This window comes from Hippoglossus hippoglossus, chromosome 6, assembly GCF_009819705.1.
Source record: "Hippoglossus hippoglossus isolate fHipHip1 chromosome 6, fHipHip1.pri, whole genome shotgun sequence".
In the NCBI taxonomy this organism is placed as follows: Eukaryota; Metazoa; Chordata; class Actinopteri; order Pleuronectiformes; family Pleuronectidae; genus Hippoglossus; species Hippoglossus hippoglossus.
The window spans coordinates 7,298,485-7,320,818 of NC_047156.1; the positions used below are offsets into that span (position 1 = coordinate 7,298,485).

Consider the following 22,334-nt stretch of genomic DNA (forward strand, 5'->3'; position numbering starts at 1 on the left):
ATTTATTATTATTTATTATGTTTCAAGACACTTTCTCATAATGTAGCTGTACTCCTGTATTTTCTTTACGTCATTACTGCTTGTTGTGATCCCCCAAATGATATATGTCTGTAAGCTCTTTATTGTTGAATAAAGTATTTAGTAATAATAATTTATTCGAGTTGTGCCGGTGTCGTTTACGTGAATTTTCCCACTCGTAAAATGAATATTTCCCGATAATTCTGAGACCACGTGAACGCACCAAAGTGAATTCCTTTGGTAAATTCCCCTTTTTCCTTTTAAATTTTTTTAAAAATGTGACACCACATCAAACTAATGAGCTTTAAACAGCGACACATTTGTAAAATACTTCCTGTAATCAGCCCTGTCAGGTTCATTAATGATCTACAGCACAATACAACAACAAATCACTCCCACCTTACAGACAGTTTCACTTTGAGAGAAAACGAAAGTTAGACGGAGCAGCAGAAGATGGCAGAAAGCTGCGAGTCAAACATTTTCCAGTGCTCGATCTGTTTGGATGGACTGATCAACCCTGTGACCCTTCACTGCGGACACAGCTACTGTCAGGAGTGTGTGAACGCCTTCTGGGACCAGGGCGACCAGAGTGGAGTTTACACATGTCCCCAGTGTGTCCACTCCTTCAACCCAAGACCCGTCCTGAGCAAGAGCATAGTGCTGGCGAATGCGATGGGGGAAATGTCCGGGGAAGAAAAAGAAGAAGCCAAAGCTGCTGCTGCTGCTGCTGTGGAGGACGAAGTTGTCCCCGGGGACGTGGAGTGTGATTTCTGCACCGGGAGGAGGCTGAAGGCCGTGAAGACCTGCCTGGTGTGTCTGGCCTCGTACTGCTCCACCCACCTGCAGCCTCACTACCTGTCTGCAGCTTTCAAGAGGCACAAGCTGGTGGAGGTGTCCGCCTCCATGCAGGACAAGATCTGCCCCAAACACAACAAGCTGCTGGAGGTCTTCTGCCGCACCGACGGCCACTGCATCTGTCTGCTGTGTGTGATGGACGAGCACAGAAGTCATGACACCGTCTCGGCTGCAGCGGAGAGGGAAGACAGACAGGTCAGACTGTTTAATGTCGGCCAGCCCTTTAACAAAGGATTAGAGAGAATATCACTTTGACACTTTTACACTTTATCAACAGACTAAATATCAACGGTTCATGTGCAATTCATTCCCTGTACAAATTCTCACACTTTCCTGTCTTTACACTGCATTTATTTGTTTAAATACATTCATATTTTACTATATTACTTTATTTTTTTATAGTCCTTACACTTAACAAGTATTGCATGTTACTTATTTGATGCCTATTTTGACTGTTGCAGCTGTAATACTGCAAATCTCCCTTATTTTATCTTAGTTCTTAATAGTGTTATAAAACTAAAGATTTAAGAGGAGACAGAAATACAGTTTTTACTGCAAGTGTGCAAATATACAAATCTGTCCTAGTAAAGTTTATTTATATCCCCATTAGCCACTTCCGGAGCCCCTGAAGTCCCAAATTGTGCTATTTTTTTGTGGGCATAAGATATTTACACAGTGTGTCAGATGTGCACAGCCACCAGATGCAGATTTTTACCATAGCAGAGAAATCAAGTGTTATTTTCACCTGTAAATGGCCTATAATGAAACTTTTGTTGCTCCTGCACAGAGACACAGGAACGTCAGGAATCAATTGTATCGCATACTGAAGGAAAACAGGCTCAGCAGACGGAAGGACTATATTTCAATCATAAAGTGTTATGTTTTGTGGATCCGAGACAATATTTAATATCTTCTTTTTCGGCCCATGTCCACCAAGTGTCGTATAAATCCGCTCAATAGTTTTCGTGTAATCCTGATGACAAACGAACAAACGGATATTGGTGAAAACATAACATTCTTGGCGTTGTCGTTATTCTATTCTATTCTAATAAAGTGTAAATCTATGTTACTGATCAACAACGAACAAAGGTGTTAACAATATGGTTTTATTTTCAGAAACAATTTGGAAAGAACAAACAAAGGTATCAGCGGGGAATTCACGAGAAAGAGAAGAAGCTGCAGCAACTGAGACAGAAGATTGATTCACTAAAGGTGAATGTTCTTGTTCTTTTAACCTGCAACCATTTCCTGTACAGGAACTGACATTATTCCCAATGTCTTTGCACTATATCAGGGCTCTGGAGATACAGCGGTGCAAGAGGCAGACAGGGTCTACACTGAAATTGTCCGGACGGCGGATATGAGGCTGCGCGCTGTGAAGCAGGGGATCAGAGCCGAGGAGAAGGCTGGGGTGAGCCGAGCCGGGGCCCTGGTGGATCGGCTGGAGAGGGAGATCTCTGAGCTGAGGAAGGGAGAGGACGCACTGAAGCAGCTGTCGCTCACTGAGGATCACATTTATTTCCTGCAGGTACAGCGACACAAAGCAGCTAGGATCCAATTATTTGGTGTTTAGGACTGCAACTTATAACGTGTGTCTGTTTTTTTCACGTGTGTAGAGCCCCCAGTCCATTTTCAACTGTCCAGAACCGGATGAGTCTCCAGATTTCAACATCCACCTGCACACATCGTTTGACTTTATGACAAAGGCCATCTGTACTTTGAGAGATCAAATGGAAAACATCACACAGGGTATTGCAGAAATAACTGAGACAAGTAAGAAAACAAGTTTATTTTTTGGAAGCATATGAGATTGTATAAATATTCTGTTTTCTAAGGATGCTGAGATTATTTGTGTTTGTTTTAGTTCAAGCTGATCCGATGAAAAGAGAAGAGTTCCTCCTGTGTGAGTTGTTCACTGTATCCTGGCAAAAACACATTTGGATTAAGCCCGTCACTTCACACTGAATAATCATTTCTAACATTCTGCATTTCAGATCCCTGCAGCCTCAGTTTGGATCCCAACACAGCATTTAAAAACCTAATGCTTTCTGATGGAAACAGTAAGGTAACCTGGATTAAAAGGGCTCAGCACCGCCCCCACCATCCAGAGAGATTCACTGAATATGATCAAGTGTTGTGCACTGAAGGTTTATCTGGCGTGTGCTACTGGGAGGTCGAGTGGAAGGGGCCCAGGGTTGAGGTCGCTATGTGCTACAAAGGGTCAGAGCTGCAAGAGAGTTGCTTTGGATACACAGACCAGTCCTGGAGCCTTTCCCTCTCAACCTCTAGTTGCACCTTCTGGCACAATGAAGTCAAAACTAGGATATCTGGGCCCTGCTCCGTCACTGTAGGAGTGTATCTGAACCACCAGGTCGGGAGCCTGTCCTTCTACAGCGTCTCTGATTCTGGTCAAATGATACTCCTTCACAGAGTTCAGACCACATTCTCCAAGCCTCTGTACCCTGGGTTCATGGTCTCCAGAGGTTCCTCTGTTAAAATACGCGCACCAAAGTAAAGGGTTGCTTGAGGGAATTATCTTTGAGAGTATTTTCGTTTTGCTTCGTGCATTTTTTTGGTGTCAGAATTGACTGTTCTCATTTTCATTTGCACCTTATTCCTACTTTAAATGTTTCCTCACTGAATATGTGGTTTTAACGGATCTACAGTTCAGCATTACTCTTGAACTTGCTGGACCTGAGTTGATAGTATTTCTTCTACATGCAAGGAAAAGATGATAGAAACGTAACATGTTTATTTTCAAGTTCTTTTGTTAATCATACACATTTCTCTTCAAGTATAACACCTTCATTTCAAATGTAAACCCAATAATAATAGTGGTCAAACGTTACATAGGAACATGTTTACGAATAAAAATAAAATGTGAAAAAGTTCAGTGTTGTTTCTGGACCTCTCCTGCCGCGCCCATCGACGGCTCATATGCCTGATGATGTGTGTGGTGAACACCAAGGTGACGACATGGTGGAAGCTGCAGCAGAGATGTGTGACATGCAGGTAACTCAGTTCAACCTTATGGTGACTGGGTTGTGATGCTCGTGTATGAAAATGTTGTGGTCTAATTTTGATTTGAAAAATTATACCCAACATATGGCCCTCTTCCATGGGCCAACACTAAAATAACAGTCCAAGAAAGGCCCTCAGTTGTCAAGGCAACAGTCAGTCAAGCGGCACCAAACTGCACACACTCATAAATATCAATATTTTTCTACATCAAGATCCATGAATTATACTCGGAGAAATCAGTGAAAATGTCAATGTTTTAAAAAGCGGACTAAAATGTTGTCCTTAAACCAAGTTGTGTGGTAAACAAACAAAACCAACGAACCAACAAACCACCAGGGGTGAACTTCCTTGGCAGAGGGAACACTAAGGATCAGTATACGTTTGATCACATGCAGAAATTCTGCCATCGCTGTATTAAAATATTCGGAAAGCAACAAAAAATGTACATTCCACATATTTAATTCCTTCAGTTCAAGCTACATTTTCCAAAGTGACACATTTTGACACACAGTAGTAACAGCGCCAGCGCCGCTAAGAGTTGAGGTTGTGACAAAGACGGTCATAGAACAGAGTCGATGGAGCTGTTTGTGTAGGAGCGATCCACGGTGTCGTAGAAACGCAGGCAGGCCTTGTAACGCAGCAGCTTCTCGGTCAGAGGGCTGATGGTCAGTGCTTTGCCCTGCACACTCAGGTCTATGTACCTGGGCCGGACAACAGGAAGATGCACAACGTTTTAAAGCAACAAAGAGGAAACAGAAAAATATATTTGACCATTATTTTAACCATAGTCTTATATTCAACTAATTACTAGCTGTTCAAAAGCACCTAAAATGAACTGTAATGGACCTGAACCAGGGTAACTCACAGAAATCAACGCATGACAGTGTTTATTGTGTATAATTAATAAAATACTTGTAACCTTATAGGCAACCACCATATAGACAAGATTGTTGGAAATAATACTGTACCTGTAAGATACTCTCCAAAAGACAAGGGTATTAATAGCCATCAGTGAGGCCAGGAGGAAGAAGTACCTCTCCAGATTCCCATCATGCAGTATGTTTGGGTAGAAGTTACCTGTCGTCAAATATAATCGTGACCGTATCAGCATCAGCTTTCTAATCAAATCAAATCACTGTGCCCATGTCATTTGTTATAGGAAGGATACAAAACATTTCACTTTTTTTTTACCTCCAGAGAGAAAGTACGCTAGCTGGACGATAAAGGCTCCAAGAAAACAGCCCCCTCCGTAGGACAGAGTGAGGAAGTGCAGGGAGATGCCTCTGATATGGCTCGGGGTCAGTTGGAAAGATATGAGGGAACCTGCCAGGGAGGAAGTGACAGCAGAAGCTTCTATTTGTGACATGTCAGCACCGCCCCTGCACCCTCCTTCATGTGTAAATCGGAGTAATCTGATCAGTTCACAAAAGCTTCCAATCCCGGGTGAACTCTAGTCTTTCACTCACATGCAGGGGTGACGAGAGCCTCTGCCAGACCAAGCAGGATGTACTGGGGAGCCAGCTGGAAATACGGCATGGACGACACCTGCAGGACCTTCCCGGACAGCGTCTGCTCCACCAGCGGATGAGTCTTCCTCTGCAGCTCAGTCAAACCTGCCACCAGGACTGACAGAGTGGCACATGCATGGCCCAGAGCTGGAGGGGGGAGGATAGACAGGGTGGGATGATAAGAGAGGGGGCTGCGGAATGGAGGGGGAGCGGGTTGGGGGTTGTGATTACAGGAGAGAAGATGGAGGATGACACAGAGATAGAAGAGCGAGAAAGTCATTCCGATGATTAGGTGAAGACATAAAAAGTGTGAAGTAATGACAGAAGGAAATCTAGAGGGGAGCTCAGAATCTTCAATCTGAAGGGGAAGCAAAAGAGACACACAACCCAACAAGTGTAACGCCACCCAACCACGAAGGCCCTGGCAGGGGGTAGTTGAACCCAAATATACACAGATATCAGTCAACTCACATGATACAGGTCCAAATTATTTATTCTTTATCCATCCACATCTCCCATGTGTGACGATTCTATTGGTTTCCTCATCCTAAACTAATGGTAATGGATATTACTGGTCACTGAAGGCCTTACCATCTCTCTGAGTGTCTGTGCTTGACCTTGGTTGCCATGACAGCTACTAGTGGGAACTGTGAAGATGCAGCCTCACAGCTATGCTTAAGATAAACGATAAACTATGTTCTATTAGTGACGTGAGTGACCTGTTAGGAAACACTGTCTAAATGGGAACTACAACTTCTAGAAGTCCCCTAAAGGCAAACTGGAGATATCATGTTTAAAAGGTCAAAAACATGATTTCTGAGAACACTGTGACCTTTGACCTTCGACCACGCAAACCTGATCAGTTAATACGTGAGTCCTACTTAACATTTTTACCAAATTTAAAGAAATTCGCTTAAGGCATTCTTGAGATTTCATGTTCATAAGGCAAAAATAATTGATTTGCGGGGTCACAATGACCTTGATCTTTGACCTTGAATACCTGAATCTAATCAATTAATCCATGAGTCAAAGTGAACATTGGAACCAAATTTCCTCCTCTAAGGATCCTCTAGAGATGTTCTTAAATGAACACGTTCACAAGGCAAAGAGGGGAACTGTGAGGTCCCAGAAATCTTGGCATTTGAACTTTAACCACCCAAATCTACTCAGTTAATCTATGAGTCCAACTGAACCTTTTTACTGAATCTGATTAAATTCCCTCTGGCTGTTCTTGAGTGATCATGTTCATGTAGAGTAGGACGGATGGACGGACAACCCAAACACATAATAAAATAAAAAACTGACTCAATGAAAGAAAATAGACAGTGAAAACAAATAGTGGAGGAGTATATATTCAGATATACTCACTGATGACTTTCGCAGGGGCCATAGGAGCCTTTTCCATGGAGAGGTAGCAGGTAGAGACGCACTCGATCAGCGGGGCTAAGAGCAGCAGAGGCAGGATGCTGATCACATTCATGGCTCCAATAGGCAACAGCAGGTCGTTCAGGTGAAGGTTGGAGTTCATCGTCTGTATGTAGTAACCTGAGGGAATCTGTGGGAAACACATTCTTTAACATTATGGAAACGATCCCGATGATTTACTAAAGGAATCGTTGCGTTGACCTGCCTGTGTGATGCAGGCTCTGTACAGCAGCTGGAGGCCATAAAGAGGGAAGAGCTTTGCCAGGACTTTAACGTTCTCCACGTGCGTCTCACTGTAGCGACCACCGTTGTTCTCCTTGGCCCGGTCCAACCAAGACACCACATCTCCACTCAGGTGCCGATAGTGGAGGCAGCACATCTTGAGAGAGTTCAGGAAGACGCCCAGTGTGGTCAGCAAGGATCCACCTGTGAAGGAAACACGGAGGAAAAGTGTGAGGTTGTACACGTCATAGACTAGAAGTAGGTGTACTGTGAGCCAGACTAACTCTTTTCTATGTACGTTACCTTTCTTGGGTTTGTAGGTGAGTTTGTTGCGCATCATGTGTATGGCGATGAGCGCCAGCAGCACTGAGGTGAAGGGGATGAGGAAGCCCAGATTTTTGGCCACAGACTGCTGGATGTACGCAATACCCAGAAACACAACAGTGGAATTCAGGTTCACCAACCAGTAGAACCTAAACACAAGGAAATCAATTCTAAATGAAAGTCCTTAATTTCTTTAAACATGAAGTTTTACATGGGTACATAGCGTAGAGTACATTAGCTTTGTGAAACAATTTGATTTGTTGTATCCCCTAAGAATGTTGGCATTGTTTGATTGGTTTGACAAGAAAGTAAGTATATTCAAAGTTTTTCAACAACGGTTTGCATTATTTTCTTTTTGATAAACCTATTGCATCGTTTTTATTTCTCTTTATCTAATACCAGGATCAGACTCTTAAAAGTTTTTTTTATTTATATCTCTCAAATGATCCTAAAACTGATCACAGTAATAACAGCAGTGGATTGTGGAGGATTTGCTAAACTAGTAAATGACGGCTCTCAGATTGCGACACCCACCAGTTGAAGAAGGACAGGAGCTGGTGCTGGTTGTAGCCCTGCAGGCTGTAGGCACCCATGGGGCAGAGGATGGCCCGGATGCCGCCGATGCCCAGAGCGGCAGCCAGCAGGCCGGTGTAGAACAAGATCTGCTGCTCCCGGGGCTCCAGCCGGTGGGTCATGTGATGAGTGTCGATGTAGAAATCCTCAAAGGGAAAAGCCACCACGGGCAGCATGGCTGTACCTAGAATTTTACAAAGACATGTGAAGTCCTCGTCATCAGCTCCATTTCAAACAGGATTTCACAGGAGTGGAACCATGACCAAGCACCTTTACAGAATTAGACTATTGAAATTTGCCCACACTAACAATCTGGTAGATTTATGTACATCAATAATACAGTTCAATAAGAATGAAGGGTGGGATGGTGGTGCAGTGGTTAGCACTGTCGTTTCAAGGAGAGATAGGTTTGAATCCTGGTTTGGCCAGAAGCCCCTCTGTGTGGAGTTGGCATGTTCTGCCTGTATTTAAAGGGTTTTTCTGCATGTACCGTAGTTTCCTGGCACAGTCCAAAGACATGAAGATCTAGGTCAGTTTAATTGGAGAATCTAAATCGACGTGTGAATTGCTGTTTGTCTCTGTATGTCGGCCTCCGAGACACTGTCCAGGTTGTACCCTGCCTCTCAGCCAATGTCAGCTGGGATGAGCTCCCCCCGCTACCCTCAAAGGATAAGAGGTATTGATAATGGATAATGAATGATGGATGGATGGATGGATGAACAGAGGTATAAGAGGAACAATTGAAACTTTTTTCCAGGCTTTGAAAAATATCTAGATATTGTATCATCAAGGAAAAGTGAGAAAAGACTCATCACAGCTTATCTTACATTATTACAGAAACATACTTTCCAATTTCTCACATCAGACAACAGGTATCAAACTGAAATCATTGTGTCTCACCAAAGAAATGAAGAACAGCACACACGTAGAGCACTTTGGCCCTTCCTAAGAAGGTTTCTGCGAACCACCCCACCAGAACCGGGGTCAGGGTGCTGGCTCCTATGAAGCACAGGTTGACTGTCGCAGCTGAGTAGTTGTCATAGCCGAGCTTCACAGTGCAGAAGAGAATCATGTTGCACACAATCCCAAAGAAAGCAAATCTTTCACACAGCTCCACCAGCAGCACGCAGATGATGACTTGGAGCTTCTTGCGGGACTTCTTCGGCCGCCCCGGGTCTGGACGAGGCGTCCGGGAGACTCGTCGCAGTTGGCTCCTGCCCTCTGGCAGTCTCTGAAAGTCTCCTGCCACCATAACACCTGGCCTGTGAGCTGGCTGCCGGGCTGCTCGGTTGAATGGGAACTCTTGCCCGTTCGAGGATGGGACCAGCTGTGGATTGAGCTGGAATCCGTCACGCTGGTGCGACTGTGGAACTGGACCTGAGACACGTAGGATGAGACACACCTTGCATTCTGCACGTGCTAGTGACTGATTTTTCCTCCTGTGTCATGATCTTACTCAGAACTGTGGACGTCTTACGAGGATGTGACACAGATCTGGAGATCGCACCCGTCAGGAGTAATGGACGGAATCTATTTAGAGAGCATCCCAGAAATATTTCTATAATTACCAGTAAGTCATAAACATGATGTTTGTTGTTTTAATTCCCACAATCGTTATTTGGACACTGTTGGCTCTGGATTTTTAAATCTAATTATGTCATTGAAATTCTGCTAAATTGCAATGAATATAGTCTTAGATGAAATGACAACTCAAGAAAGCATGATGTTGCCTAAGCTGTAGGCTTTAGCGTTAAATAACATAAAAGAAAACATAAGAAAATAATTTAGTGCTGCAGGTTATAACAAACACTTACAAAATGTCACATATCCTTGTGAAAGCAGTCTTTCAGTGTACGAGCTCATTTTGGCTCGCCTGCTGATAATTAGACTGTTGATGTTAAGTGAGAGTCATCGGCAGTTTAAAGTCAACTGAGCCCGTGCATTTAGAAAACAACTGCCTGTTGATAGAGGAGACAGTTAGCTGACTTCCCAAAGCACAGCCCAGGCCACGTCCGCCGTGAAGTGAGGTTAACTACAGCTGATTCAGCAGTTTACAAGCTACTTTGAATGGAGGGATCAACAGTTTTGCTAATGATTTGGAACAAGATTGTTTTCTGGAGGCCTCAGTATTCTTTTCTGATGTTTAAAACGTGCATATTTGAATAGAAAGTCCAATTTTTTATACACCTCCTTTTATACACCAGGCTTTTGCCATTGCCACTCGAGGCTCTGCAATTGCTTAAAACATATTTTTATAGGAAAGCCTTAACTGGTTACAACAGATGTTGTTTGTTTTGTAATACGTTCTTTCATGTTATATTTCTTATTATCCCTCTGTTTTATTCTTTTTTGTTTTATCCCCCTGTATTTTAGAAAGCACTTTGTATCCTTCTTTGGATAAATGCTACAGAAAATAAAGTTTTATTATTATTGTTTTATAACAACGTTTTTTTCCAGGCATCTTGGGGCATGTCAGGTATTTGCAGTATAATTAATAGATGGATGGATGGATGGATGGTACTATACATGATACAAGGTCTGTACTTTATTAAATAGAATGTAATAAACATAAAATGTACTAAAAACTGTACATACTCCCTAAGTAAATGATACACAATAAAGTACTAGAATACACAGTATAAGGTAATAAACATAATAGAACAACGATAGATGTGAAAATGTGAGCTGTTTATAGATGTCACAGTCAATATATAAAAGTCTATAATATTTGGAGAGGAGAGTATTTTTGTGAGCTTCCATGTCACTAAACAAGAAAACAATATAACAATAAAATATTTGTACTCAACATGTTCATGCATATATATCTATATGTAGCTTATATATTTATACACAGTCAAATGTCTTGTGACTGAAAACATGATGAAGAGTTTGGCATTTGAGAAGTAGGAGATCTCCATGGTTACGGAGGCAGAGTCCAGTTGAGCGTGGGGGCGTGGCGTATCATGGGAAGCGGAGTTGTTTACAAAGCACTTGGAAGAAAGAAAGAGACGAGAACTACAGCCAAGCTTTTCTTCACACACACACACACAGGTAAACTACTTGTTGTTGTCTGTTGTTTCACACTGAGCCACAGACACTGCGGAGTTAGCCAGCACTTAGCATCAGTCGTTTGGCTGTTTTAGCTAAGTTAGCTCACTAATGCTAACGTTAGCCCCGCTCTGCTAACCGCCGAAACAAGCTGTAAACACGACTGTTTAACGTCAGCGGGTGAGTTGTGTTTGCGTGTTGTTACACGTTGAAAGCTGCGTGTGTTTATTTCACTTCACTTCATAGACAGAAGTTACTCACAACTACATGAAAACCTTCGTTGTGTGTCGACATGTGCTTCTCAGCAGACATCGGCTAGTGATGTCTGGAGCTGGAGGGAAGATGTCGAACTGTCCCTCCTCTGCCTCGCTGGTCTTCAGCTCGACCCCTCTGAAGAGCAGCGGCCGGGGGAAAGATGTCCACGCACCCGGGGGCCTGGAGGACGGAGTCCTGTCCGACGACGAGGACACGTTCTCCCTGCTCTCCCCCATCTACCATGACAGTTTTGAGAGTGAGGAGGAGGATCTGGAGCTCAGTCCGGGTGAGGAGGACTCACCCCGGCAGAGCCTCCAGTCCGGACTCAGCGTCTCTCCAGTCAGGTACAGATCCGTTATTAAAGCTGTTCACACTTTCTGAACCGACTCAAACACCATCAGGATCAAGGCTGGTAACATATCTGTGTATAATAGAATATGTTTTAAAGTTAATGTGTTTGGAGAGTATTTCAAAATCTTATATGTGCAGTGGAAAATGATCTTGTTCCTTCTTATCTTGGCCCTTTAAAGGTTCAGTGTGTAAGATTTAGGTGAAAGGGATCTATTGGCAGAAATAAAATATATAATAATACTAGTGATGTGATAGAATGGGTCTTTTATATGTAGATATTTAATATTTAAATACTTAATATTTAAATACTTATATTTACATCAGGAGCAGGTCCTCTCTACGGAGGCCCCCATTATTTTTTTCAGTAGCCCAGACTGACAAACTAAACACCTTTTGAGTTTTTAGGACAACTGAAGGTTTCCATAGGTTCTCCTTCATGTTTGGAAGGGGAGCGTGAGGTGAGGGGTATTCAACTGCAACAGGCAACTTCACCACTAGATGTCACTAAATCCTACACACTGAACCTTTAAGTGCAAATCACAATCAACTATTCTCAAAACACAACAACAAATAACAAAATACACACAGCATTTCCTTATGTGTCTATGAGTGTGTTCATCCAATCAGTGAAGAGCCTTGTCCATATTTCATTACCTACCTTCACTATTAGAATTTAATGACATTGATTTGGTGATTTGTTGTTGTGGTTTTCCGTGTGTTTTCTTATATTTTTCTCTTTTTTGTCATAGTTTTTTTGCACTTCAGGGCCACCATACTCATCTTGTTTGGTTTAGTTATAGGTGTGAGCTTCCAAAAAGACCCGTTGAGCAGATGTTCAGTTCGGCGGTGCAGCCTTCGGCCTCACCTACCCTGAGTGCATGGGAGATGTGGCTGGTGAACAAAGCCAAAGAGGATCGACTCAAACTGGAAAAGAAAGCAGAGGAGGTCAGCCACTGGTTCACATCATTTCTGTCACTGTAATGGAACAGCAGCGTTTTACTCTTTTTGTTTTAGTTTTTACCATCTTTATTCCTTCACACTATCTGAATGTTTTGAAACCTTTTGTACACTATTAATTAGGAGGGCTTACTCAAAGAAAAACAACAACAAGAAGAAAGGGAGCGTGAACAGAAAAAGATGGTCATTGAAGAGAAGATCCAAGAATGGCTTAAGATCAAAAGTGAACAGGTACAGAGCTGCTTTTTTAAACTCAACAGAATCACAGTTTTTTTTAAAGCTGCTCAACAGTATTGCCACAGTTATCTACGTTTGTCGTTTCTCTAATCTGTTCTCTTCTTACAACTCCAGGAGAAACATGAGCAGCTTGTGAAACAGGGGAAGGAGGAGGAGGAGATGCAGAGGCGGTTGGAAAAACAGAGGGAGATTGAACAGAAAGCTCAGCTGAAGTACAGAGACTGGCTGCAGAAGAAGAACCGAGAAAAAGTAGAAAAAGAAAAGAAGGAGAAAGTAATGCTGAAGCTTTGTAGTCATTTTACTATTTATAAAAGAAAATCTGATGATGTGAGAGATGACTGGATGTTTTTGTCTTTTTACAGGAGGAAGCTGCCCTGAAAGAGGAGCAGGAAAAAGAGCGCCGCAAGAGGGCAGAGGAGAAGTTTAAGGAATGGGTGACGACGACCAATGAAAAAAGCAGAACAGTTCCCAAATCACCTTGCTGCCCAACAAGTAAGATCATTTCAGTCATCAGGGAATACCTAACTGTGATTAATCATTTAAAAATGCTTTGAAACCCTACAACTGATAAAAATCTATCTTTGGGTTTTTCATGCAGTTTATCATCAGCGGCAAAATACATTTTCTATTTTGGTTTCAGACTGTAATTGTGATCCTAGCTTGTCAGTTTCTTTTCCCTTGTGGATCCTTGGTATTTATGAATATGTTATCGGTTTGATTCCCTCCAGGTCCCTATGACAAATCCTACCCATCACCCAGCTACGTCAATCCCATCCCATGGAAGCCGATTCCCACACCACCTCCAGAGACATCGCTGAATGAGACCTCTGGGAATAAACCTCAGAAACAAAGAAAAAACCAGCAAAGCTCCAGGACGACTTGTAGACTTAGAAATGTGGTGAGTGCTGCACAGATGCTGCCGGGGAGATGACACAGCAGAGTCTGTGACTGTGACACTGCAGCTTTGTTTAGGTTCAACCACAGCTCCTGATCTGACACCATGGTGAGTCACAGCAGGATTTCTGTTCTCTAATATGGTAAACGAGACATGGTCCCTCATGTCCTGTTGAAGTTTTCATTATTGTCTTTGATTTATACACCGGAGCAATTTGTTGAACCAATTTAATGTAAACTTTAAGTAATTATATTAATAAATATTCAGGTTTTAGTATGTTTACATGATTTAAACATGATCTAACCTAAAAGATGTAAATAAGTTGTTCTGATACTTTAATCAGCTTTCATATTCTAAGATGGCTACACCCACATCATCCTGTTTTTTTCTTTCTTATTCTCGCACTGTGTAAATTAACTCAGCTTGTTATTGCAATAAATAGTCTATAAACATCTCCCCCGGGCTCGTGTCCTCTTCTTCTTTTGTTCCGTCACTGGGTGGTCAGCAGAACCACATGTCAACCACACCACACAAAGACGCTGGCTCTCGGTCACAGCCACAGATAGATAAACCCGGCGTGGTCAAGAGCCCCTCACACTCACACATTGTTCTGTTGTGCCTTGCTCTTCAGTGGGCTGAGATGACGACAGAAACAAGTGAGGGGGTGGAGGGAGAGAGAAGCAGAGGAGAGAGATTCAGATTCAAAGCAGTACGCTCGCTCTGTGTTTAAGCATCTCACGCTGAAGCCGGAGGTAAAATGATCACCTTATTCCTTAATGACTGTCTTTAACTGCTTCCCTTGTGTTTCCTTTTTGTCTTTTGTGTGATGGACGTTCCTCTGGGTCTCTTGTCTGCTGCTGTGGAATGTGTTGACAGGAGTCAGTGAGTGGGCTCATAATGAGGACGCTGATTATGTTGGACACTTTTTAAATGCACGAAGAAACATTGCGGGGTGCAAAGGACACATTCTAATACAAAGACGTCAGGTGTTTACGTTCTGCCGGCAGTACTTTGACTGTGGGAGTGGTTTAAGATGTTTGCTCAGGAGAGTTTGCACATTGAGTCTTGTGAGCAGAACTGTGCATAAAGAGTTAAGCTTCTGTTCCAACAACGCCTCCAGCATTTTGGCTCTCTGTGTACAATCTAACCAGCTAAACATAACAACAAGTGCAGCTCAATCTTGTCTCCATGTATCTGCCACTCCATGCTTTCAATAAATGATATCTTGTTTCCACCTCTTCCAGGTATTGTGTCCCTTTCCGCAGCCTGAAGAGACAAAAATCCATATCCCAAGATGCAGTGGTGCAGGTGGGCCGGCAGCTGGAGATCACACCTACCAGGACAGGTAGGAGGCGTGGCTTAAACAGTCGCAGAATGAAAGTGAGCGGGGCAGAGTGACAGTCTAAAGGGCAGAAATAGAGATTACACTTGTTAGGACTTGAAGAAGGTGGTGGATAGTGTAACGTAGACATGGAAACGAAGATGCTGGTTCTTACTTGTTTTTTGAATTTGAATCCTCTGTAATGAGATAAGTATGTTCATTTGTTGCTGATTAGAACTGACTTCAGCTGTAGCAGTTTAATTATTCATGATATAGTTTTTTTTTTTATGTCTGACCTGGATACCTTTCACCTGAGAATCACTCATTCAAACCACATGGACTGTTCTGCTCCAGCTGCTTCTTTTTCTAACAAGGATGTGACTGCTGTCTCTGTAAATAGTCTCATTTGTTATTGACACAACTTGGAAGGAACCCGTTCTGTTGCATACAGGCATAGAGGTCCTGGATCCAGAGTTTCAGCCTCAGTTTTGTGTGTGTGTGTGTATATTCCTCCCTTCAACCATGCAGTCTGCAGGACCGGAGATTGAGGATTCCTTTGACTTTCTTTTTAAAATCATCCTCATTGGGGACTCGGATGTGGGGAAGACGTGCGTGGTTCAGAGATTCAAGTCTGGCATTTTCATCGAAAAGCAGCAAAACACCATCGGGGTCGACTTTACTGTTCGTACCTTGGACATCGATGGCAAGAAAATCAAGGTAAGTGGATATGTGTGTCAGTACATATGTTTGCTAACCTGAGTCCAGTTTGCATCAGACATATGCTACTGCACAATCATTTTCACAGGTATAAGGTCATTAAAATGTGCATTTTTTAATATATATATTAACGAAAACATGCATGTGTGATGTACCTGTACTTACTTTAGACTTTAAGTAAATAGTGCGTCTGCTTGTTTCAGTTAATCAGTGTTTTTCCTACGTTAGTAAGAGGAGTGGCTGCTCCTTTAAATGACACCATTTCTGTGTTAGCTTTCTGGGTGTGTTAACTTGTTAACTGCTTGTCATGCTAATGAGGGGTTCTGTTGACATGAGCACTGTTCAAAAAAATGGAATAACTCTACATTTCCTCTAATATAATTATATAATAACTGTATATTAACTATATTTTGTTGCTATTAGACCCACAGTTTGTAGCCACTGTAGTTACACTGGATTGTTGTTTTATTTGTGTGTTATCACAGATGCAGGTGTGGGACACAGCCGGACAGGAGCGTTTCCGCACCATAACTCAGAGCTACTACCGCAGTGCACATGGGGCGATGGTGGCCTACGACATCAGCCGCCGCACCACGTTTGAATCCGTCCCCCACTGGATCAGGGAGGTGGAGCAGTACGGAGCTTCCAGCGTGGTCCTGATACTCATAGGTGAGAAGAAATAAAACTTGTCAGTCAGAGGTTCCCGGAGTTTTTTTCCTCCTCAGCCCTGTCAGGTGAGCTCTAGTGACCCACCCATCATGCTCTATGTGCTCCTTCACTACACAACACACAGGGATCTCAGAACGGACAGTGCCTCGGCTGGGTCTCGTTTGGAAGTTTGCATTTGTACCGAGTGTGCACGTTTAAAGCTTAGCGTCTCATTCACTAACTCACTACTTTTCACTAATGCACCCTGCGCTCCAGCAGGTGGCGGTGTTCAGGTGTTACAGCTGTGGTTGGAAGTTTACAGGCTGTGGTTGCAGTAAATATACAAAAGATCAGACTCTTGTGATGCTAGCGGTTTGTTCATCGTTCTCCCAAACACAACACATTGAGTTGTAGCTATTTTAATAATTGTTTGATTGTTTAGACAAATCTTTCGTACTCTTCTAGGTACACGTGTCCATTGTTGGAATTCCCTGCAATACACCAACAACACATCAATTACACGCATCACTAATATTTTGGAACTTCAGTGTTTTATTTGAAAGTTTTGGTTTGACCTGTGGAGATGTGGTTATATCAGCTGTTGCTCTCCACGATACAGTATCATTTTTCAAGTCAAAATTCTGAACACTGTTTGGTGCCAGTTTCTCAAATGTGAGAATTTGATGCTTTTCTTTGTATATGATAATAAAGTGAACTATAAATTCAATGTTTTGGGGGTTTTGTAAAATTTAATCAGCAGATTCTCTAAAACGTTTTTCTGAAGCTGGGCTTTTTTTTTTAAAAACAGCAATCTCCTACTTGTAACCACAAACTTCTATATCCACTGTGTTTTCAACCTTTCCTGCTCTGTTCACCTCTGCAGGTAACAAGTCCGACCTCCTCGATCAGCGGCAGGTGTTGTTCGAGGACGCCTGCACTCTGGCAGAAAAAAACGGTGTCCTCGCTGCTCTAGAAACCTCAGCCAAGGAGGCCCAGAATGTGGAGACGGCGTTCAACCTCATGGCCCGGGAGCTACTGTCACGCAACGGCATGACGATGGTAGACGAGGCCTCTCAAGACCACCCTGAGTTCATGCTTAGTAACAGCTCTCACCCTGTCTATGGTACCGTGTCTTCAGATAAAAAGTGTGGGTGCTGAGTGGAATGAAGCAGGAATGTGTAGATTAAGACTTGTCTGAAAAAATAGTGACTGCAGCCTGAAAACTAAACGTATGTTTAAAACAAAAAGAGCAGGGAGGTTATTTACATGATTTTTTTAAAGAAATGCATCTGTTGTATTGTGTGTGAATCAATGTAGGTTTTGTTATTATTATTTATATAGCTAAAAAACCTCCATCGCAGGTTTTAAATGGGAAATGTATTTGTAATATTCTCCTGAGGATAACTGCTGCTGAATGTGTTGACTTTACAAACCACACCTCTGCCAGAGGACTCTGTAAACACACTGTTTTCACTTGATGTGCAGTTTTTTGTGCCTTTTTAATTGTCCTCTCACACAGTATGGCTATTACAGTACATTCCCAGTGTTTACCGGTTTCAACCTGTAATTGAAGTCAAATACAAATAAAACATTTTAAACCTGTCACTTACAAATATGACAAACAGCACTATGACATTTTGTACTAGTGCTGGTGATGTAATTAAATATTTTATCCACAAAAAATACAGAAATTCACATAAATCATTCATTCAATTTTCACAACTAAAACTACTTGACAGAAAAATAGCACCTTTTTCATTGCTGTGAACACTCTGGTAATTGCAGATCCTCTATAAAATAAAATAAAACATCAAAATTAAAATACTCCTGATTAAGGCTAAAAATCTAATCTGGTGAGGTACTAAACTGAAACCTGGCAACTTAATCTCATCAGCATTAGTGGTTACATGTTCATCCTAGTTTAAAAACAAATCCAGCTGAAATGTGAGAGCAGTGCAAACAAGCAGCAGGACGGCGCTACATGAGACCTGCTGGGGTCTGTGTATCTGGGAAGGCAAGATGACCTAGTTTGGCAGACTGTTGAGAAAATAACAAAATCTATCTTTATCTGCGACACTGTCGACAGATCTTTCTGGATCAGTCTAGACTTAAGAGATTTCTCAGCTCTGGTCATTGAACATACAGATATTTCACAAGTCTGAGTTTTTGCAAAAAAAAAGAATGTAACTCAGCGCCTACACTATCTGTAAAGGACATCTGATATTATTGTGTACAAAGGCAAGAAAGGGCAGACGTCAGACTATACAGTGCAGTTTGGGCGATTAGAAACAGTGAGGCGTGTATTGTTTGTGAAAAATATATTAATTTAAAAAACATATGACGGATTAAAACGTCTATAGCCTTTATATATTTGGTGTTAAAACTTGTTTTTTGCAGCAGATTCTATGGCACTTGATGAAAATCTTGAAGAATTAGCTACAGTAACAGCTACATCTACCCTGTGGATAAGCTTATATTAAAACGGAACACACACCCTCGAGCTTCTGCTACAATTGGTAAGGAGGTGTTAGAGCTGGTCCTACTCCAGGGGCCAGCCCTCCTGCTGGAACACCAGCTCCACCGCCTCCTTTACATCCTGCACCACGAAGGACGGCTGTGTGAGGCTGGGGTCGAAGCGGAAGTCCCGGTGGCCGTGGAAGATGTGTTGCTCTGTGACGGTCTGCGTTGTGTCCGAGGGCAGCTCCTGCTGGTCTCTGCTGTACACGCCAGTGCACACCAGGATGGAGCTGCACTTGTCCGGAAGATCTTCCTCTGCCCCGTATACACTGGATGCCCCGCCGAGCTCGGCTGATGTCATCTTAGGGCCATGGTCCACAGTTTCTGCCGAGGGCTCGAGACCACCTCCCCCACTCTTAGCCTGCTTCTGGGCCTTGGAAGACCGAGAAGCCTGGAGGTAGCTGTTGTAGAGGTTGGCGCCGTATATGTCTGCCATGGGATTGTCGCTGTAGATGGAGACAATAAAAGGAAAAGTCAAAGTTTTTCTGTGTAAAAGTAAAAGGGAAAAACTAAATGATTCAAAGTCAGGAGATAACAATCTCTCACCCTATAGCATACAGCCTCTTCACCGGTGTGGTCCAGCCGAGTCTCTCCGCCTGCTGTCTGACCAGCAGCTCGGCGTAGTTGTACGTGACAACGCTGGGTTTACCGATCAGAGCCTCGTACTTCAGATCATGGCCTGTGATCTTCTTGTACAGGCTTTCCAAGCACACCAGAAACATACCGTGACCAAACCTGTAACACACGGATAATAACACATTTACTATAATAACTCTGTGGTCCTGCAGATCCTCTAATAGTGTCTTTGAGTTTGATGTACATAATATTGTGTGTATCTTTAAACGCACATGCACCGTACCTGGGATCCTTGGCCTCAGCCATCCACAGCAGGTCCATGTTACAGGCCAGGACCGGGATGTGAGGGTACTGTATGGAACTCCAGGCGTTGTCTGGGTTCCCGTTTGTCAGGAGCACATCAACAATAAGCTGCAGGTTTGTCTCCCATCTGATTGGCTCGCCGAATAAAATCACAGCTGTACAAACAAACGGGTGAGGAGAGAAGTTTTATAAAATACAGTCATAAATGTTAAGAGCTACAGCGGTCACCGTCAGTGGAAACATACCGTCTATCGGCCGTATGCCTTTGGTGGGTGGAATCTGTAAGACATTGGCAACTGGTGAGATACTCATCCACGTCTGAACATATACTGGCTTTAGTGGGAATGCTTACACTGCCTTTGGGCCTTCGGTCTTGATCGACGATATCGAGAAGAGGATATGCGTCTCTGAGCATATCAATGGTAACAACATCCTGAAAGCCCAGACTGAAGTTTGCTGAGTTAAAGTCAAACACAAACATGTGGAGGTAAGAGCCACAAGGCACATGTTAAAAACCCTGATATTACCGTGATTGTTCCTTGGATAATTTGTTCTTCAAGTATAATTTACTTTAAAGCAACACAATGTCGCTTTTACTGAGCAACAGCGCCCTCTGCAGCCACAAGTAGTGATTTATTCTGTTGGGATCCGTGTTTTTAACTGATTTACATTTCAGCTTATTCTTGAACTCACTGGAGTCTGATTCTGGCAGTTTAAGTTCCACACTTCTCACAGGAGATCGTACGCACTGATTTACTCTCAAACTTGATTAGATTAAAAGTAAAACCTTCACACTATGAATCAACTAATAAATAAGAGCTTATTCCAAATGAGAAAAAGAAACAAACCGCCCATCAATTCTCCATTAAGAATAAAATGAGTAAAAGAAATCAGTGACGACTCTCCGGTGCGACAGTCAGGAAGCAAAGGGAACAAAGGGCACAAAGAATAAACACTGATAACAAAGTAGGACATAAGTGCACTGAATAAACAGAACATGTTTTAAAGTCAACATCCAGAGTGACTGCAGGAGCCGCAGAGTTAAGACAGGATACTTGTGAGCGACCTCCTCCACCGGACCCTGCCCAGACACCAGCACGCACATTTTGTGGAACTGGGTGAACATTCGCAAAGGACTGTGGGACAGCATCACCTGGTCGGGAGACACCTGAGATGAACAGAGGAAAAAAAAATGTGAAAAACAGTAAACAAATAAAACTGAGGAAGCTTCAAAAGAAAATCTGACTGTGTTTTACCTCCACCTCCAGCAGATGTGACAGATGTTCGGCTTTCGTCTGCCTCATGCAGTTCCCAGCATTGGTGACAAACACCACGGGCACTTTGTATTTCCCATCGCGGTCCACCAGGTTCTTGAAGCACTCCTTGGCGGCAGGGATGAGCGTCCTGCCCCGCACCAGCACCCCATCGATGTCGAAGAGGAGCCCGAAGGAGCCGGGGCCCTGAGGATGGACCTGTTAAAAGGTCATTGATTGACTGTGATAACACACGCGGAGCATGGCATCTTGATTGCATCAGTTCAGAGAGAGGGAGCCGGGTGGGATTTACTCTCAGGGTGTAAGAATCACACAGCAGAGATTTAATGGAGGGGACAAATCACTGATGAGTGAAGTGGGTGAATGAGATCGTAATAACTGCTGTTGTGAGTGTGTGATGTAATCAACTCTTTGTGTGTGTGTGTACTTGTACAGATAGATGTCTCTGTGAGGACCTCTTGGACCCTAGAACCTATAGAGTGAGGACATTTTGGAAAAGTGGGGACATTTTGGCCAGTGCTCACTTTCTGACTCACTTTCAATGGGCTGGTTTGGAACTTAAGACTTAGGTTAGGGTTAGAATTAGGTCAGGGTGATGGTTGAGGTTAGGGTAAGGGGCTAGGCAATGCCAATGAAGTACAAGGAGTACTCAGAAGTACAAGGTTGGGGGTGTATGTGCTCCCTACATTTCTTATATCTCACACTATTGTGCACAGCAGCCATTAGTGTTGTGTTAAAGGACTAAAAGATCGTGTCATTTGCTTCACCTCGTCTTCTTCATGTGTGTAAAGTCTGAGTGAAGCCTCCACTTACATGGCTGTAGGGTCTTGAGGCGGAGGACGAGCCGGGGACATGTCCGGCTGCTCCCTCGCAGCTGAACTTCAGCAGCTTCAGGACTCTGCTCACTGAGCCGAGTCTCTGCATCGCTCCAGGCAGCGGTGAGTTTAACAACGAGACACGAGGCTCCGCTAAAGCTAAAGCTAACGGTGACCGTCAGTGAACGTGTCTCATGATCCCTCAGACAGAGTCGGTGCTGAACTCTTCTTCTTCACGGTGTCAGTGGAGCTGTCTCCACTCACAACAGCGCTGCTCAATGGAGGCGCATGCGCAGAGGAGCGGGGATCTGCCTACTTCCTAGTCTACTACGTCACGAAATATCCCCCCGGAAGTTTCATCTTTCTTCTTTCTCTTATTTGTGTATTGTTATTCTTGTAATCTCTGTTTTGAATAATCAAGAAAAAAATAATACATCGTTTTTCTTTTTTTTTGTATGCTTATATTCCTTTTTA

The 22,334-nt window shown here is 43.1% G+C and overlaps 5 protein-coding genes across 6 annotated transcripts; 3 read left to right on the forward strand and 2 right to left on the reverse strand.

The window, feature by feature from the left end:
* Nucleotides 1-363: 363 nt before the first annotated feature.
* Nucleotides 364-3,758, forward strand: LOC117762956 (E3 ubiquitin/ISG15 ligase TRIM25-like). The gene is made up of 6 exons (XM_034587731.1): nucleotides 364-1,068; nucleotides 1,990-2,085; nucleotides 2,168-2,401; nucleotides 2,490-2,646; nucleotides 2,738-2,776; nucleotides 2,868-3,758. The coding sequence occupies exons 1-6, from the start codon at nucleotides 472-474 to the stop codon at nucleotides 3,386-3,388; spliced, it is 1,644 nt and encodes a 547-aa protein (XP_034443622.1). The 5' UTR covers nucleotides 364-471; the 3' UTR covers nucleotides 3,389-3,758.
* A 591-nt stretch (nucleotides 3,759-4,349) lies between these two features.
* slc15a5 (solute carrier family 15 member 5) lies at nucleotides 4,350-9,198 on the reverse strand. The gene is made up of 9 exons (XM_034587737.1): nucleotides 8,847-9,198; nucleotides 7,908-8,130; nucleotides 7,353-7,522; nucleotides 7,033-7,253; nucleotides 6,771-6,957; nucleotides 5,361-5,549; nucleotides 5,086-5,217; nucleotides 4,863-4,971; nucleotides 4,350-4,595 (listed from the first exon to the last, which is right to left on the reverse strand). Exons 1-9 carry the CDS (start codon nucleotides 9,196-9,198, stop codon nucleotides 4,454-4,456), a joined length of 1,725 nt encoding a protein of 574 aa, XP_034443628.1. The 3' UTR covers nucleotides 4,350-4,453.
* Nucleotides 9,199-11,281: 2,083 nt separating this feature from the next.
* Nucleotides 11,282-14,145, forward strand: LOC117762959 (coiled-coil domain-containing protein 34-like). 2 transcript variants are annotated; one of them, XM_034587734.1, is made up of 6 exons: nucleotides 11,282-11,593; nucleotides 12,395-12,545; nucleotides 12,681-12,788; nucleotides 12,909-13,067; nucleotides 13,157-13,286; nucleotides 13,523-14,145. In XM_034587734.1, the coding sequence occupies exons 1-6, from the start codon at nucleotides 11,316-11,318 to the stop codon at nucleotides 13,723-13,725; spliced, it is 1,029 nt and encodes a 342-aa protein (XP_034443625.1). In that variant the 5' UTR covers nucleotides 11,282-11,315; the 3' UTR covers nucleotides 13,726-14,145. The 2 variants fall into 2 exon arrangements, with proteins under 2 accessions (XP_034443625.1, XP_034443626.1); XM_034587735.1 differs by having other exon boundaries at nucleotides 11,284-11,593; nucleotides 12,401-12,545.
* A 178-nt stretch (nucleotides 14,146-14,323) lies between these two features.
* LOC117762960 (ras-related protein Rab-19) lies at nucleotides 14,324-17,853 on the forward strand. Its single transcript, XM_034587736.1, has 5 exons — nucleotides 14,324-14,441; nucleotides 14,934-15,034; nucleotides 15,539-15,727; nucleotides 16,213-16,396; nucleotides 17,259-17,853. Exons 2-5 carry the CDS (start codon nucleotides 14,984-14,986, stop codon nucleotides 17,531-17,533), a joined length of 699 nt encoding a protein of 232 aa, XP_034443627.1. The 5' UTR covers nucleotides 14,324-14,441; nucleotides 14,934-14,983; the 3' UTR covers nucleotides 17,534-17,853.
* An 871-nt stretch (nucleotides 17,854-18,724) lies between these two features.
* On the reverse strand, nucleotides 18,725-22,122 carry hdhd5 (haloacid dehalogenase like hydrolase domain containing 5). The gene is made up of 8 exons (XM_034587733.1): nucleotides 21,859-22,122; nucleotides 21,028-21,243; nucleotides 20,827-20,939; nucleotides 20,124-20,217; nucleotides 20,017-20,050; nucleotides 19,752-19,926; nucleotides 19,439-19,627; nucleotides 18,725-19,338 (listed from the first exon to the last, which is right to left on the reverse strand). The coding sequence occupies exons 1-8, from the start codon at nucleotides 21,967-21,969 to the stop codon at nucleotides 18,915-18,917; spliced, it is 1,356 nt and encodes a 451-aa protein (XP_034443624.1). The 5' UTR covers nucleotides 21,970-22,122; the 3' UTR covers nucleotides 18,725-18,914.
* Nucleotides 22,123-22,334: the final 212 nt, after the last annotated feature.

Coding starts and splice junctions, on each gene's coding strand:
- hdhd5 (XM_034587733.1), bottom strand. CDS start 21,969: ATGCAGAGACTCGGCTCAGTGAGCAGAGTCCTGAAGCTGCTGAAGTTC. Junction 20,218..20,826: donor GTGGAGGAGGTCGCTCACAA/GTATCCTGTCTT, acceptor AGCAAACTTCAG/TCTGGGCTTTCAGGATGTTG. Junction 19,628..19,751: donor GCTGAGGCCAAGGATCCCAG/GTACGGTGCATG, acceptor CGTGTGTTACAG/GTTTGGTCACGGTATGTTTC.
- LOC117762959 (XM_034587734.1), top strand. CDS start 11,316: ATGTCTGGAGCTGGAGGGAAGATGTCGAACTGTCCCTCCTCTGCCTCG. Junction 12,546..12,680: donor TGGAAAAGAAAGCAGAGGAG/GTCAGCCACTGG, acceptor ACTATTAATTAG/GAGGGCTTACTCAAAGAAAA. Junction 13,287..13,522: donor ATCACCTTGCTGCCCAACAA/GTAAGATCATTT, acceptor GATTCCCTCCAG/GTCCCTATGACAAATCCTAC.
- slc15a5 (XM_034587737.1), bottom strand. CDS start 9,198: ATGGTGGCAGGAGACTTTCAGAGACTGCCAGAGGGCAGGAGCCAACTG. Junction 7,523..7,907: donor CTCCTGTCCTTCTTCAACTG/GTGGGTGTCGCA, acceptor CCTTGTGTTTAG/GTTCTACTGGTTGGTGAACC. Junction 6,958..7,032: donor ACAGAGCCTGCATCACACAG/GCAGGTCAACGC, acceptor TGTTTCCCACAG/ATTCCCTCAGGTTACTACAT.
- LOC117762960 (XM_034587736.1), top strand. CDS start 14,984: ATGCAGTGGTGCAGGTGGGCCGGCAGCTGGAGATCACACCTACCAGGA. Junction 15,035..15,538: donor GATCACACCTACCAGGACAG/GTAGGAGGCGTG, acceptor TCAACCATGCAG/TCTGCAGGACCGGAGATTGA. Junction 15,728..16,212: donor TCGATGGCAAGAAAATCAAG/GTAAGTGGATAT, acceptor GTGTTATCACAG/ATGCAGGTGTGGGACACAGC.
- LOC117762956 (XM_034587731.1), top strand. CDS start 472: ATGGCAGAAAGCTGCGAGTCAAACATTTTCCAGTGCTCGATCTGTTTG. Junction 2,086..2,167: donor AGAAGATTGATTCACTAAAG/GTGAATGTTCTT, acceptor GCACTATATCAG/GGCTCTGGAGATACAGCGGT. Junction 2,777..2,867: donor AAGAGAAGAGTTCCTCCTGT/GTGAGTTGTTCA, acceptor TCTGCATTTCAG/ATCCCTGCAGCCTCAGTTTG.